This window comes from Rhinoderma darwinii, chromosome 3 (assembly GCF_050947455.1).
Source record: "Rhinoderma darwinii isolate aRhiDar2 chromosome 3, aRhiDar2.hap1, whole genome shotgun sequence".
Taxonomy (NCBI): domain Eukaryota; kingdom Metazoa; phylum Chordata; class Amphibia; order Anura; family Rhinodermatidae; genus Rhinoderma; species Rhinoderma darwinii.
Window position 1 is genome coordinate 336,907,755 of NC_134689.1, and position 16,458 is coordinate 336,924,212.

At 41.0% G+C, this 16,458-nt stretch overlaps 1 protein-coding gene across 1 annotated transcript in view; it reads right to left on the reverse strand.

The window, feature by feature from the left end:
* LOC142750492 (uncharacterized) overlaps positions 1-16,458 on the reverse strand; it is a 92,349-nt gene that overhangs the window by 4,952 nt on the left and 70,939 nt on the right. The window contains exons 2-3 of the mRNA XM_075859494.1: positions 7,934-7,994; positions 6,068-6,334 (exon numbers count right to left, since the gene is read on the reverse strand). Of these exons, the coding sequence (XP_075715609.1) occupies positions 6,068-6,334; positions 7,934-7,976 (310 nt within the window). The 5' untranslated portion in view covers positions 7,977-7,994. The remainder of the gene's footprint in view (positions 1-6,067; positions 6,335-7,933; positions 7,995-16,458) is intronic.

A 16,458-nucleotide genomic window follows, 5' to 3' on the forward strand; every position in this document is an offset into this window, starting at 1 on the left:
CCGCTTCAGAAGTCCCTGACGTCACTGTGTCCATATATGGACAGTGAAGGCAGGGACTTCTCCTAGAGCGGAATCCCCGGCCACAGCGGTGGGGATTCCGCTTCAGAAGTCCATGACGTTACTGTGTCCATATATGGACAGTGAAGGTAGGGACTTCTCCTGGAGCAGAATCCCCGGCCACATCGTCGGGCGCTGTGTCCGGGGATTCCGTTTCAGGAGTAGGGGACCGCTCCAGGAAAAGTCAGGGACTTCTCCTAGAGCGTAATCCCCGGCCACGGATTAGGGATTCCGCTCCTCCTCCTTCTCACATACACTTGAGTGCGGGAGCTCCAAAAGTGAAGAAGGAGGAGGAGGAGGCGTGGACGACGAGACAGGAGGAGGATGGGGCGTGTACTATGATTGATGACGCCCCGTGTCTTTGCTCAGCCAGCACTTCCTGCTGTGTAAAGACATGGCGGGTCATCAACTACATCTACAGGTGGCGGGACCAGAGGAGGCGGAGCTCTGAAGAGCTCATGAAACATCCGCCTGGCCCACTGCCTGGAAATCTAGTTGATGACGCGCCGTGCCTTTCTCAACCGGAAGTGCTGGCTGAGCAAAGACACGGTACCTCACAGGAAATAAAAAATTTACCCTGGGTCACGTGACGGCAGATCAGAACAGGAGAACGCTGGCACAGGTAAGTACACACTATATTAGAAATGTTATTAAATATGACTAATTAAGTTAACATTTTAATAAAATGTATTCCCGAACAACCCCTTTAATTCATTTTCAGACACCCTGATATGAAGTTTGCAACCTGATCCTAGTTTTCGACTTGGCTCATATGGGCATGTCCTTCCCAGTAACACATGCTGGACATGTGTTCTGTGAATCCAGGATGCCTTCCCAAGCTCCCAAAGCTCCCATGTACTAATGGAACTGTGGGAGGGATCCTCCAGCTCACCTTGAATGCAGGTTTTCTGCGCTCTGCGCCTGGATCTCCGTGACGGCTCACGGTATTGAAGACAGAGAAAAACAAACAAAAGTAGAGGATCCAGCGCAATCATTTAAAATAGAACATGGTTCCAATTTTATTGGGATATTTAAAACAAGATGAATCCCGAGTGTGGTCTTTAGAGATAGGTAGATAGGTGCCTACGCGTTTCAGACGCTCTACACGTCCTTCCTCATGGCTTTCTTTTCCCTGAGTAACAAACTAACTAGAAGAGGTTTATATCCGGTTGTCTACAGGTGATAATTAACATTGATTCAGCAAGGTGATGCTGTCCAACATAATGATTTTTAGACACAAGAGGGCGCACAACTGACTTAGACTATTTGTGAATGAGAAGTATCCAGCGTAGTGGAGCTGTCCAGCAGAATGGTGCTGAAACAGAACGTCACTAATGAATTATACCTTATTTCATAGTAAATATCATATTTGCAATATGGTTGTTGAAATTGCTGTCCATGATAGTAAAGAATACAAAAATAGTTAAGTTGTTGTCTTAATATGTTAGAAGAGAAGACAGAGGGAGATAGAACGTCACCCAAAGACGGGGCTTTTCTTGATACTATTTGGCATCCATCCTTAAGGATATCTGATAAAATATCATCTTCCATAAGGATGACTAAATTTTTCTGAACAATTTTCTTAATTGCATTAAACTGAGTACTATATTGTAACACCAAGGTTGGTGTATTTCGAATGGTATCTTTATTGCATCTTGGCTCTAGTAGTGAATCTCTAGGTTTATTTTCTACGATGGAGGATGCTCTTTTTAGGGTCCACTCTGGGTACCCTCTCTTTCGTAGTCTCCTTTGAATTTGTTGTTGTTCCACCCTATAATTGATATCATTACTGCAGTTTCTTTTTGCCCGATACATCTCACCTACAGGAATTGATGATATCGTTTGTTTTGGGTGGCTACTTGTTGCATGCAGGATGGTATTTCCTGAGATGGGTTTGCGGTAGGTTTTGGTGTTGATTATTTCTCCTACTTGGCCTGTCAATTCTAGATCTAGAAACTAGATTGTATTTTTTTGTACCAAATGGGTAAATTTTTAATTTAATTGATTATCATTCATGAAAAGTATGAAATTAGGGATATCAGATGCATTTCCTTGCCATATAAATAGCAGGTCATCTATGTATCTTGAATACCAATTAATGGATCTGCCAAAAGGATTAATACTGGAGAAAATAAAGAGTTCCTCCCACCATGCCATAACGAGGTTTGCCAGAGAAGGGGAGAACTTAGCTCCCATTTATACTCCTTTGAGTTGCAAATAAAATATACCATCGAATGTAAGGACTTCGAGTATGAAGGATTGTAGCTCGTAACTGTAGGTGCTGTGTCTGTGTAAAAGATGTCCTAGTGCCCTTTGAGCTATATGATGAGGAATACTGGTGTAAAGGGAGGTCACGTCACAGCTCAGCCATATAAATTATTTCTCCCACTCTTTATTAGCAAATGAGCTTAAGACATCCCTGGTGTCACGTAGGTAACTAGGAGTTTTTACTGCTAAAGGTGGTAGCAAGGAGTCTAGCCATTCTGAGAGCTTTTCTGTCATTGAACCTATCCCTGGCACTATGGGACGCATAGGAGGAGGTATTATACCTTTGTGTGTTTTAGGTAATCTGTGCATAATTGGGATAGCAGGGCATTGAACAATGATATACTCTGATTGTTTTTTTGTTAGTACACCACTGTTCAAGCCATCATTTATAACTTTGTCTAGCTTCCTTTGGAACATGCTAGTTGGATTACATGTTGATTTTTTATATGTATCTGTATCTCCTAAGAGCTTTAAAATTTGAGTTTGATACATTTCCCTATCCAATACGGTAATACTGCCCCCCTTATCTGACATTTTGATAACAATATCATTATTATCTTTCAATGATTTTTTTGCCATATTGAGAGCTTTAGAGATGTTATAGTCCCTTTTACAGTGCTTTGTATTTTCGGACAATAGTTGGAGATCTTTTTCGATTGCCCATTGGAACCTGTCCATGGAATCGGTCCTGGATGTCAAAGGATAAAAGCTCGGATTTACACCAGTATTCCTCATCATATAGCTCAAAGGGCACTAGGACATCTTTTACACAGACACAGCACCTACAGTTACGAGCTACAATCCTTCATACTCGAAGTCCTTACATTTCTTATGACTCATAACTTTTTCAAATTCGATGGTATATTTTATTTGCAACTCAAAGGAGTATCAATGGGAGCTAAGTTCTCCCCTTCTCTGGCAAACCTCGTTATGGCATGGTGGGAGGAACTCTTTATTTTCTCCAGTATTAATCCTTTTGGCAGATCCATTAATTGGTATTCAAGATACATAGATGACCTGCTATTTATATGGCAAGGAAATGCATCTGATATCCCTAATTTCATACTTTTCATGAATGATAATCAATTAAATTAAAAATTTACCCATTTGGTACAAAAAAATACAATCTAGTTTCTAGATCTAGAATTGACAGGCCAAGTAGGAGAAATAATCAACACCAAAACCTACCGCAAACCCATCTCAGGAAATACCATCCTGCATGCAACAAGTAGCCACCCAAAACAAACGATATCATCAATTCCTGTAGGTGAGATGTATCGGGCAAAAAGAAACTGCAGTAATGATATCAATTATAGGGTGGAACAACAACAAATTCAAAGGAGACTACGAAAGAGAGGGTACCCAGAGTGGACCCTAAAAAGAGCATCCTCCATCATAGAAAATAAACCTAGAGATTCACTACCAGAGCCAAAATGCAACAAAGATACCATTCGAAATACACCAACTTTGGTGTTACAATATAGTACTCAGTTTAATGCAATTAAGAAAATTGTTCAGAAAAATGTAGTCATCCTTATGGAAGATGATATTTTATCAGATATCCTTAAGGATGGATGCCAAATAGTATCAAGAAAAGCCCCGTCTTTGGGTGACGTTCTATCTCCCTCTGTCTTCTCTTCTAACATATCAAAACCTACTTGGCTTCATTATGCAGGTTTTTTTAGATGCGGCTCACATCCTTGTAAAGTTTGCTCATATGTCAAACCTACTAAAATCTTCAAAGATTCAGACAATACAACCAGCTTTACAATTCAAAATCACATTAATTGTAATAGTGAAGCACTAATATACATCATAGAGTGCAATGTATGCAATCTTATGTATATTGGATGTACTAGCCGCAAATTCAAAGTGAGAATACTAGAACATCTGGGTTACATAAAGAACCCCAATATTGCAAACATTTCCAATGTTGCAAGACATTTTATAACCCATCATAACAGATCCACCACAAGCCTAAAATGTTATGCCATAGAAAAAGTCAGAATGCCAACCAGAGGGGGAAATATCAAACATAAAATTCTATCACGAGAAGCCTACTGGATTTTCACCCTAAAAACTAGGGTTCCCGGTGGGCTAAATTTAAGAAAAGAACTTATGTTTCATTTTTAATCAAAATAAATGATACAAAATAATCAATTAAATTAGATACCTATTAAACCATTCACCAACAGAGCAGTACTGTAACCTCAATGGTGTTAAAATAGTCACGTTGATTTGTCGGGATATATTTGTCTGTATATAATATGCCATTTTCAGGATTATAGAATATATAAGAGCAAAGTTAACCTGCCATACTAACCTGTCAGGTATATAATTATATGTACACAATATGTAACTTCCATAGTCATAGAATATATAAGAAGCAAGTCAATTCCCTGTTGATGTACCATTGTTATAATTCCGAATAGCAATAATTTATTCCAGTTCAGACCTTATCTTAAATTGTTCAAAAAATTTATTTTTTAGCCTATTACAGTTATCTTTTAAAATTCTTGATGTGAGGTTTATATCCGACAGTCCCATAAATACAAGTCAAATGTTTTCATTCTATATACCAACATAGACCACAACTTAACTATTTTTGTATTCTTTACTATCATGGACAGCAATTTCAACAACCATATTGCAAATATGATATTTACTATGAAATAAGGTATAATTCATTAGCGACGTTCTGTTTCAGCACCACTCTGCTGGACAGCTCCACTACGCTGGATACTTCTCATTCACAAATAGTCTAAGTCAGTTGTGCGCCCTCTTGTGTCTAAAAATCATTATGTTGGACAGCATCACCTTGCTGAATCAATGTTAATTATCACCTGTAGACAACCGGATATAAACCTCTTCTAGGTAGTTTGTTACTCAGGGAAAAGAAAGCCATGAGGAAGGACGTGTAGAGCGTCTGAAACGCGTAGGCACCTATCTACCTATCTCTAAACACCACACTCGGGATTCATCTTGTTTTAAATATCCCAATAAAATTGGAACCATGTTCTATTTTAAATGATTGCGCTGGATCCTCTACTTTTGTTCGTTTTTCTCTGTCTCCCATGTACTAGCACTGCTTAATTCCTGTACTGTTTTCTTATTTCTTTACAGCCGCTTTGTGATCTCGCATCCCCTGTACTCACACAGACACTGATGCTGCCTGTGTCTGCTCTCTTAAGTTGAGCAGAGAGAGGGAACAGACACTACAAAAGCAAAATGGGAGGAAATGTTTAATGAAGACTATTTATAAAGTTGTTTCATTTAGCATTTAGGATGCAAATGAACAATAAAGAAAATCAGGGAATATGTGTCCATGGTTTTTAATCTTTTATGTCATAAAGGTGCCAGGCTGTTCTCATTAAATATCATGACTGGACCAGCACAACAGAGAAGTTCTGTTACAATGATACTGTTTCAGCAGGGAATTGGGGACCTGACTTTGGGTGAAATCTTACGTGGCAGATTTGTTGCAGAAAATCTGAAAATCAGTTTAAGCCATCTGAATGAGTTTATTTTGGCGGCAAGCACATGAATTTCTACAAGCCCCATTCACATGAAAGCGCCAACAAATCTGCCGCGAGTGAATATACTCTTTATTTCTTTTCAGCTGAACTCAATCTTGGCCTGCTTACATGCCTTCAAATATACTTCATTACACTGACTTTATTACATCAAAACTGATGTCTTCACCTTTTGAAATACAAACAAGTAATTTCTCCCATCTTCTTACCTTGAGTGCTGCTTGTATTTAAGAGTGTGTTTAATGTTCCATAAAGCCAGTCTGTAGGGCTTCCACCTGCGATGAGCTGAGGTATGAATACAAGAAGTTGTCTCAACCTTTTAAGTGCCAATGAGATTGTCTGTTCGTTCTCTAGGCAGTGAGGGTCTATGCCCTGCAATAGTAACACCAAGTCTTGAGCAGTATGAGGAGGCCAATTTGGGGACACAGAAGCAGTTAAAGGAACTCCCATAGCAGATTCTGGATATCCAATGAGACCTTCATAGCATAACATGAAATAACATAGATAATAAAGGATTTCATCTCAAATCAACAAATTAATTTGCATGCAAATATTAGACTTTTCAGCATAGTATGTGCCTACAGTATATGGGGCAGATCTAACAATACTGTCGCTGGAATTGATTTGGCACTATGCAACAACGGATAGGTAAGTAAATCTGCCCAATATGTGTAAGAAGCTCCTTTGTCATATAAGAAGCAACCAGTATTATACATGGCATAAGGTAGATGTCACCCATGTTACCGATTTTACATTGGGGCCCAGGAGCTTTACGTTACACCTGTGCCTTCTACTTTTGGTTTCCAGTATGGTTGATTTATTTGTACAAAAAAGTGAAGGGGAAGGAAGGTGTAGAGTGTTTTTGAGTTTAGAAGAATTTTTACTTATGTTGTATTTATACAGCTATGCTACTTAATTTTGTAAACCCACTGTTGCGAGGTGATAACCAACTGGAGTCGGAGTTACGGCTGCTAAAGTAGGAGCCAGTCACATTCTCAACGTAACAGACCAAGCATGATGATGAACAGGTAGAAGTCAACATTTCTACCTTAAGGGCTTGTCCACACGTAGCGGAATTGCTACGTTTTTTCCGTCCAGAATAGCAGATGGAAAAACGCAGCAGAATATAGTAGCAGCAAAGTGGATGAGATTGAACAAATCTCATCCACACGCTGCGTAAATACTGAGCGGAAAAAAAGCTCAGAAATGTACCTGCGGTGTGGAATTTTATTCCACAGCATCTCAATTGTATTTGCGTAATCGCTGCATATTTGCTGCAGATTTTCCCCATTCAATTCAATGGGGAGGTAAAACCTGTAACAAATAGCAGTTTTTGGTTATTTGCGGCGGGTTCGCAGAAAATCCACCACAAAAAACGCAGCTCTGAATAAAAAAAAATACTATACTTACATAGGAATTTGTGCTTCTTCCTCCATGCCGGCCTCCTGGTCTGACGCTTCATCCCATGTGACCGCCGCTGCAGCCAATCACAGGCTGTAGCAGCAATCACGTGGATGAAACGTCATCACAGGAGGCCGGGCTGGATGATGTCAGAGGGCCGGCCTCCTAGGATGACTCTTCATCCCATGTGACTGCCGCTGCAGCCAATCACAGGCTGCAGCGGTCTCCTGGGATGAGACGTCATCCCAGGAGGCCGGCCAGCTAGCAGGCCGGTTAATGCAGCAGTTTTCCACAGCTGACATTCCGGGCAAAAAACTGCACCACAGTTTGGTGTGCTTTTTCATCCATCATTTCCTGCGGCACACAGGGCGGATACGCTGCATGCTTTTACGCAGCGTATCTGCCCTGTGTGAACACAGCCTAAGAAGATATATTTATCAGCACTGGGCATCATACAATTTGCCATTTCAATACCAGCGCCAAAGCTAAAAACCATGCAAGCACGCAAAACATGATTATCATAAAAACAGGAAATTTTGTTTAAAACACAGATTATTCAATTTTAATATGGAAAAATATTTTATACTAATTGATGATTCGGTGAAATTTGTGTTTACTTCCTGCTCATATTTTGCTCTATGTTTGAATATAGCAGCTAAACAACATATTCTTACCTATAAAAAGTCCCAGGAGAAGTAGGGACCCCACATGCTCCATTGATGTTTCAGCGATTTCCTTTATAAATAGAAAATTGTATAATTAGCGGAACATTCAACAGGTTGTTAAAAGAATTTGCCTTTGAACGTTAACAAGAGTAAGTGGCCTACTCACGGCTGCTTTCAGAAATGTTGTTGCCCCATACAATAAAATTACTAGGGCCCTCTGATTAGGCCAGAAGCAGGCCATATACATAATATATACGGTTAGGTTCAGAATTATTTGGACAGTGACACAAGTTTTGGAATTTTAGCTGTTTACCAAAACATATTGAATATCCAGTTCTATAATCAATATGGGCTTGAAGTGCCGACTCTCAGCTTTATTTGAGGGTATTCAGATCCTAAATTGAAGGAGAGTTTAGGAATTACAACTCTTTAATGTGTAGCTGCCTCTTTTTCAAGGGACCAAAGGTAGTTGGACAATTATCTCAAAAGCTATTTAATGGGCTGCATGGGCTATTCCCTCGTTAATCCATCATCAATTAAGCAGGTAAAAGGTCTGGCGTTGATTCCAGGTGTGGCATTTGCATTTGGAAACTGTTGCTGTGAACCCACAACATGAGGTCAAAGGGGCTCTCAATGCAAGTGAAACCGACCATCGCTAGGCTGAAAAAAAATTAAGAAATCCATCAGAGAGATAGCACAAATGTTAGGAGTGGCCAAATCAAGAGTTTGGTACATTCTTGAAAAAAAAAGGCACACTGGTGATTTTGTGAACTCCAAAAGGCCTGGACGTCCACGGAAGACAACAGTGGTGGGTGATCGCAGAACCTTTTCCATGGTGAAGAAAAACCCCTTTACAACATCTACCCAAGTGAAGAACACTCTCCTGGAAGTAGGTGTATCAGTATCTAAGTCTACCATAAAGAGAAGACATCATGAGAGCAACTACAGAGGGTTCACCACAAGGTGCAAACCATTAATCAGGCTCAAAAATATAAAGTCCAGACTAGACTTTGCCAAACAACATGTAAAGAAGCAGCCCAGTTCTGGAACAGCATTCTTTGGATAGATGGAACTAAGACCAACCTGTACCAGAATGATGGGAGGAAGAAAGTATGGAGAAGGATTGGAACGGCTCATGATCCAAAGCACACCACATCCTCTATAAAACATGGTGGGGGCAATGTGATGGCATGGGCATGCATGGCTGCCAAAGGCACTGGGTCACTAGTGTTTATTGATGATGTGACTGAAGACAGAAGCAGCCGGATGAATTCTGAAGTGTTCAGGGATTTACTTTCTGCTCAGATTCAACCAAATGCAGCAAGGTTGATTGGACGTCGCTTCACAGTACAGATGGACAATGACACAGAACATACTGCGAAAGCAACCGAGGAGTTTTTAAGGCAAAGAAGTGGAATATTCTGCAACGGCCAAGTCAATCACTAGATCTCAACCTGATCGAGCTGCATTTCACTTGCTTAAGACTAAACTTAAGGCATAAAGACCCAAAAACAAACAACAACTGAAGACGCTGCAGTAAAGGCCTGGCAAAGCATCACAAAGGAGGAAACCCAGCGCTTGGTGATGTCCATGGGTTCCAGACTTCAGGCAGTCATTGCTTGCAAAGGATTCTCTACAAAGTATTTAAAAAAACATTTTATTTATGCTAAGGTTAATTTGTCCTATTACTTTTGAGCCCCTGAAATGAGGAGGCTGTGTAGAAAAATGGTTGCAATTCCTAAACGTTTCACAGGATATTTTTGTTCAACCCCTTGAATTAAACCTGGAAGTCTACACTTCAATTGCATCTCAGTTGTTTCATTGCAAATCCAATGTGGTGGCATGCAGAGCCCAAATCATGAAGATTGTGTCACTGTCCAAATAATTCTGGACCTAACTGTACATAGCTATCAGTCGAGATGGGGTGGGCTCAAGGTATCCTGCTGCTGTGCATCGCTGAGATCTGACTATTGCCGCTGATTTTGGATTATGTGACCTGACCCATCCATCAGTGGCCATCAGAGGCATAGTTAGGGGTTTTGCACAGAGGAGTGAAATATATCTGAGTGGGCCCCAATCCAGTGGGCCTCCCACACAGTATAATGCCCACTTAGTGGCCTTTACACAGTATAATGCCCCTATAGCAGCCAATTCACAGTACAATGCCCCTTATGAGCCTCCCCACACTGTATAAGGTTCCTATAGTGCCTTCCCACTCAATATAATGTCCCGAAATATGCCCCATCACAGTATAATGCCCCCATAGCTGCCCCCACACAGGATAATGCCTCCATTGGCTCCCCCCTACAAAGTATAATGCCGTCGTAGCCACCCCCACACAGGATAAAGCCCTTATAGCTGTCCCCACACCAGATAATGTCCCTGTAGTGCCTCCCCACACAGTATAATGCCCTCATAGCTGCGCCCACACAGGATAATGCCTCTATAGCTGCCCCCACACAGTATAATGCCCCCATAGCTGCCCCCACACAGGATAATGCCCCTATAGCTGTCCCCACACAGGATAATGCCCCTATAATGCCTAACTACACAGTATAATTCCGCTATAGTGCCTCCCCACACAGTATATTGCCCCTATAGTGCCCCCCACAAAGTATAATGCCCCTATAGTCCCTCCCCACACAGTATAATGCCCCTATAGTGCCTCCCCACACAGTATAATGCCCCATAGCTGCCCCCACACAGTATAATGCCCCTACAGCTGCCCCAAAATGCATATTGCCCCTTAGCTGCCCCCACACAGTATAATGCCCCTATAGCTGCCCAATACCATATATTGCCTCTTTGCTGTCCCAACGCAGTATAATGCTTCTATAGCTGCCCCATACAGTATATTGCCCCATACAGTATATTGCCCCATAGCTTCCCCCACACAGTATGCTTCTATAGTTGCCCCATACAGTATATTGCCCCATTGCTGCCCCCACACAGTATAATGCCACCATATCTTCCCCCACACAGTAGAATGCCCCAATAGCTGCCCCTTACAGTATATTGCCCAATTGCTGCCATCACACAGTAGTATGTCCCTATAGCTGCCCCATACAGTATATTGCCCCTTAACTCCCCCACACAGTGCAATACTTCTACAGCTGCCACATTCAGTATATTGCCCCATTGCTGCCCCCACACAGTATAATGCCCCGATTCAGTATATTTCCTCATAGCAGTCCCCCCATACCCGGTATAATGCCCCCATATTGCCTAGTAAAAAAAAATTATAAAATAATTACTTACATATCCCCGTTTCCACAACGAGTGGAGAAGATCCCTCAGTCCGCCGGTCTGTGCAGTGTGTGGCTTGGCACAGACAGGTACTGTGACGTCACTACAATGAGTCTGTCTGTGCTGAGCCACTCACGGCATTGTGAATTCTGGTGCAAGGAGCCGTCAGCTCCTTGCTCCAGCATTGGATTCAACTGTATCTGTGTCCTGAGGACACAGATACAGTAGAAACCGGGACATTGGTGCGTATCTCACGACCCACAGTTTGGGAAACACTGGTATAGGGTATATTCACACATGCCGGTATCTACCAGTAGTGTGCCATGCAGACAAGTTGCAGTCTATAGGAATATACTGAACTGAGTCATGCCATGTAAAAGGAGTAGAGAGGGTAGGAAACAAAGGGGTTAAAAAATCTATAACAAAACAGACTATGCGCACAGTCTAGGCAATCCAATCCTCTGTGAGCTTAATACATCAACAGCAGCAAAAAGATAGTTTACTACAATGTATCAGTCTGGAGACTAGGCTGTTTAGCTCACGATGCATTGCCTAGATTGGATAGAATTGTATACAGTTCTTATTTCAAAGCAGGATTAGGTAAATACAACCTGTGAATGTTAACAAGAGTGTTCTCAATCACTGACAGCAAACAAATATCTTAAATATTTTGAATAATTCAAGAATAAAGTATATTAGAAAGCTGTAGAACTTTTTATTTATGTAGTGATTAAGCTTTATTTATATAAACCACAAGGGTCCCTTCTTAGAGCAGTGCTGGTTGTACTACCCTGATGAGGCCCCTGAGCATATTTACCATACAAGTAGACCACACCACTGCTGTGCAGGCTGTGATACTTCACTTCTCTTCTGTTAAATGATAAAATGTTGCTTACCTGCTGGCACCACTAGAGGGAGCTTAATGCATACAGTTGGGGTTAAAATAAATAAATAAATATTTTTTTTGTGGGGTGAGCTGTAGTTTCTATTGGTACCACCATTTTGGAGTACTTGAGGCTTTTTTATCACTTTTTATTCTATTTTTTGTGGGAGATGAAGTGGCCAAAAAACAGCCATGCTGGCATCTTATGATGTATTTACTTTTTACGGCATACACTGTACTGGTTAAATAATATTATATTGTAATAGTTTGGACTTTTACAGACACGGCTATTCCAGTTATAATTTTTTTTTACATTGCGCTTGCGGAAAATGGGAAATGATGTGTTTTTAAACTTTAACATTTTTTATTTATATATTAAAAAAAACTTTATTTAACTTTTTTAGTAGTAACCCTAGGGGACTGGAACCAGTAATCCAAGGAGTACAAAGATGGCATATTTGGGGCCTTCATTAGGCCCCCAAGCTGACATGCCAACCATGCCACCCCGTGATCGCGTCACATGGGGGCTGATGCAGTGTTACAGGGGGCCGTGATTCTTTTTTATAACCGCTTAGATTCCATGGTCGCTTTTGACCATGGCATCAAAGGGGTTAATCGAGCAGGATTCTGGTCGTTACATTGAAATGTCGGCTGTTACAGCCAACACGCTCACTCTATGGAGCGGGCTCAGACCGTGAGCTTGCTCTATACTCCCCCACCCGACCTCTGCCAAGCTTGGTGGTTGTCAGGAAGGGGATATATAAATATATATAAATTTATGTTTATATATATATATTTATGAAGTGAGCTCCCTCTAGTGGTGCCTGCAGGTAAACATTTTATCGTTTATGTATATTATGTTGTACACATTATTTTTTAACTGGTTCCCGACCACCGGCTGTATATAATCATCTGGCGGTTGGGGTCCTTATAATCCGCGCCATAGTGTATTTACGGCGCGGGTTTTAGCTGGATGCCCGAGTGATCGGCAAAAACCGTCTCGCGGTAAAAAGAAGCATCATGCCCTATCTTCGGGCGTTTACGCCTCTGACCTCCCATTGACATCGTAATTTGCAGCATTTTTTAGCACTCAATGCCGCGAAAAACGCCTTGAAAATCGTGGCAAACGGCGTGCAGGCAGGTCAAAATCTGCCTCAAAATCCCAAAAGGAATTTTGAAGCAGAATTTTTCTCCTGCGTAAAACTCTGCGTGAACAGGGCCCAAGAGGACTGGTTTCCCCTGTAACTGGGGCTGTACAGCAGCCCCAGTTACAGTGGAAAAACATGGTGTAAAGAAAAAAAAAAGTCCCCCAAAGGTCTTTTTTGATCTTTGAGGGACAGACCATGATAATAAAAAATAAAGGTAAAATATAGTGCAAAACAAATTAATAATAAATACATATAAAATACCCACCCAAACCCCCCCTGCAAATCATTTTCGTAACACTAGCCCTTACCCAATTACCCTAAAATAGACATGTAAAATATCAAAATTTACAGTAGACAATGATGATCATAAAAGTTATATTTTTAGTGTAAAACTATATTATTACTAATAAAAATTTGCTGAAATGTAAAAAAGCATATTTTTTTCACTATAATTTTCAAACTTTAAGCCTAGAAATTCTAAAATAGCAAAAAGGACATGTATATAAATGATAACAAAAACAGTCCGCATTGTCTACGAAAGAAAACATCGCAAAAATCACGTCGCTAGCACAACAAATAAAAAAGTTATAGCCGTTTAACTAACGCATGCCAAAAATTGCTAAACGATGCCTGGTCCTGAAGGCTCAAAATAGCCCGGTCCTGAACCGGTTAAAGAATGGGACCCTATGGGATATGTATGCCACCTTAGGCCTATACAGTGGCGTTCTGTTGAAGGTATATACTGGGAAATATCCCTGAAGTCCACCTCCAATAGAAGGCTCAAGCGCAGTGTGAATAGAACCAAACTGATGTACTCTGGAGATTTCTGAAATAGCTGCTTTTTAGCATAGTACAAAAAAGCGGAAGTGACTTCAGAAGTAAACATCTGAAATGGGGATAGAAATAACTCATCAAAACATAGGGCTGCAATGGAAATGTAGCTTTATATGCTGGACATATAAATGAATGGTCATCCATGTAAAGCATGTATCGTCTGGATCCACGGGAAACGCACTTTGGGAATGTTCAGATGTGGGGGACTTAATGTGGATTTTCGTTGCGGATTCGGCACCGAAAATCTTCAGCAAGTTTACAGTAGAATGTTAATAAATGGAGTTTTACAAAACACCATTCACACGTAGCAGGTTTTCATGCTGCAGATTATGAGGGCATGCTGTGAATTTTCAAATCTGCAGCATGTCTATTATTTAGCAGATTTGCAGTGGTATTAATTGCGACAAAACAATCTGCAGATTATGCCGTAAATTTGCGTCTACATTCAGCCTTACAGAGTGGCTCTCTGGCTCATAGAGGAGACTGCTGACAGGGGGGCTATGATGTCCCTATGCTCTAAAAAGCCTATAAACAGGTCTTGTTTTATTACATCAGATACATTTATTGATAGGTCATAACATAAATGTCTGGGGGGGGGGGGTCACAGTGACCAGACACCTTTGGCTCCAGTTGGCTGTATTTGGCTTCACTTAGGAGACACAAGGTTGGCCTATTACAGTCCATGGGCTGACCTTGTCTTGTCTCCCGCAGTATGCCCAATAGGGGCTAAGGGCATTAAGCTTAGAAGGTTTTAGCGGAGGTCCCACCAAATATTTCTGGTGTAAAATGAACACATTTAATGTATACTGTAAGTCCCACACAGCCTTGGCGCTATTGTTTTATCAATAATTGAAATGCTTTTCATGACAATCAATAATAAGTTAACACAATTGCAAGAAGCAAGAAAATATTGATACGCATTCACTATATCCACTTAGCTAGGCATAACTCAGGATAAGTCAAATGTATTTATTCATACCAAGCCATGTCACTTTTAATGTATCTCTTTTATATAACCGTCAATACTTAGGACCCAACTACTGACACCAAGGCTACATTCAGACGAGCGTAGCTAGCCTCAGACGTGAAAAACGACAATTTTTCCCATCTGAGGTGCACCCGTGCTGGACGCGTTGTCACGGATCCCCCATAGACTATAGTCTATAGGGGGATGCGTGACATGCAGGAAAATAGGACTTGTCCTATTTTTTCACGGACCCTTCACACGCTCCGTTGAAACAACGGTGGTGTGATTGGCCCCATTGAAATACATGACTCCGTGTGACGGCCGTTGTTTTACACCGACAAGATACACGCTCGTCTGAATGAGCCCTAAGTGAGCAATAACTACAGATAATTCTATATCCCCCTGAGGAAGCACTACGTGGTGAAACGCGCGTCGGGGTCTATGCTGCGGAGCGGACACCTCTCATTTCACACTACTCTATTCCATCTATGGGTAAGTCTGCGTCTTAGTGATTTTGTTTGATTTAATTACCATCTAGTACGATATACATTGCACCCTTCTCTATTCAAAACTAGTTATCTATGGAGACATTGTTCTCCCTTTCTTACCTTTGAGTAAAGGTGTATTATTGGTATATTTAACTGTGAATCTGATACTCATTCTAACATGTATGCAGCTACCTTTGGTCCATAGGTAGTCATAACACTTGGTGCGGTCTCCGCCCGCTTCACTTGAGTTCTCTTTGTGCTATTTTAATATGTACATTGTTGGTATAATAAAGATTTAACTTTTTATATTATATACATTGGTGTTAAAGGCTCTCATTTGTCTCTTTATGGTATGGAGATAATTCTGAGTGCTGGGTACTCACCGTCTCCCAGGACAGCCTAGACGCATGCCTTAGATCTAGACCCCCCTGATGATGTCGTTCTGTGCCATAACATCCTGTATTAGATCCTGAAGGTTCAGTAGCAGAAATATCTCTGGTCTATCTGCAAATATCTGTGTTTGTCTGTTGTGACACTTCACCATTCCAGGATCATAAATAATAAATCTTTTGAAATGCCACGGAGAGATGACACCTAAAAGTTGTAGCAATCCCCCAGCTCATATTGACCATGACCATTGACAGGTCGGGTTACCAGATTACATGAAGGATTATATCACTTCAAAAGGAAATGCTGTCTTGTGGAATTGCAGTACTAGTCCGGGTTAGTAATGGTAACATTTCAAAAAAATGATAATGTTCCTTTTGGAGTAGCTCATTTGACAAGCAAGAAAAATCCAAGATTTAGATTAGGAAACTCTGATTGGGAACGTTTATTTCCCAATATTTTCTGCCAGAGAAGTGCTTTAATTTTGCCAGTTTAGTGATGGGCATCAAGGCAGCCTCTATCAGCATTTCATTGACATCAGTGTTCTAATTGTGATATATAGAGGTCAGCAACACAGTAAA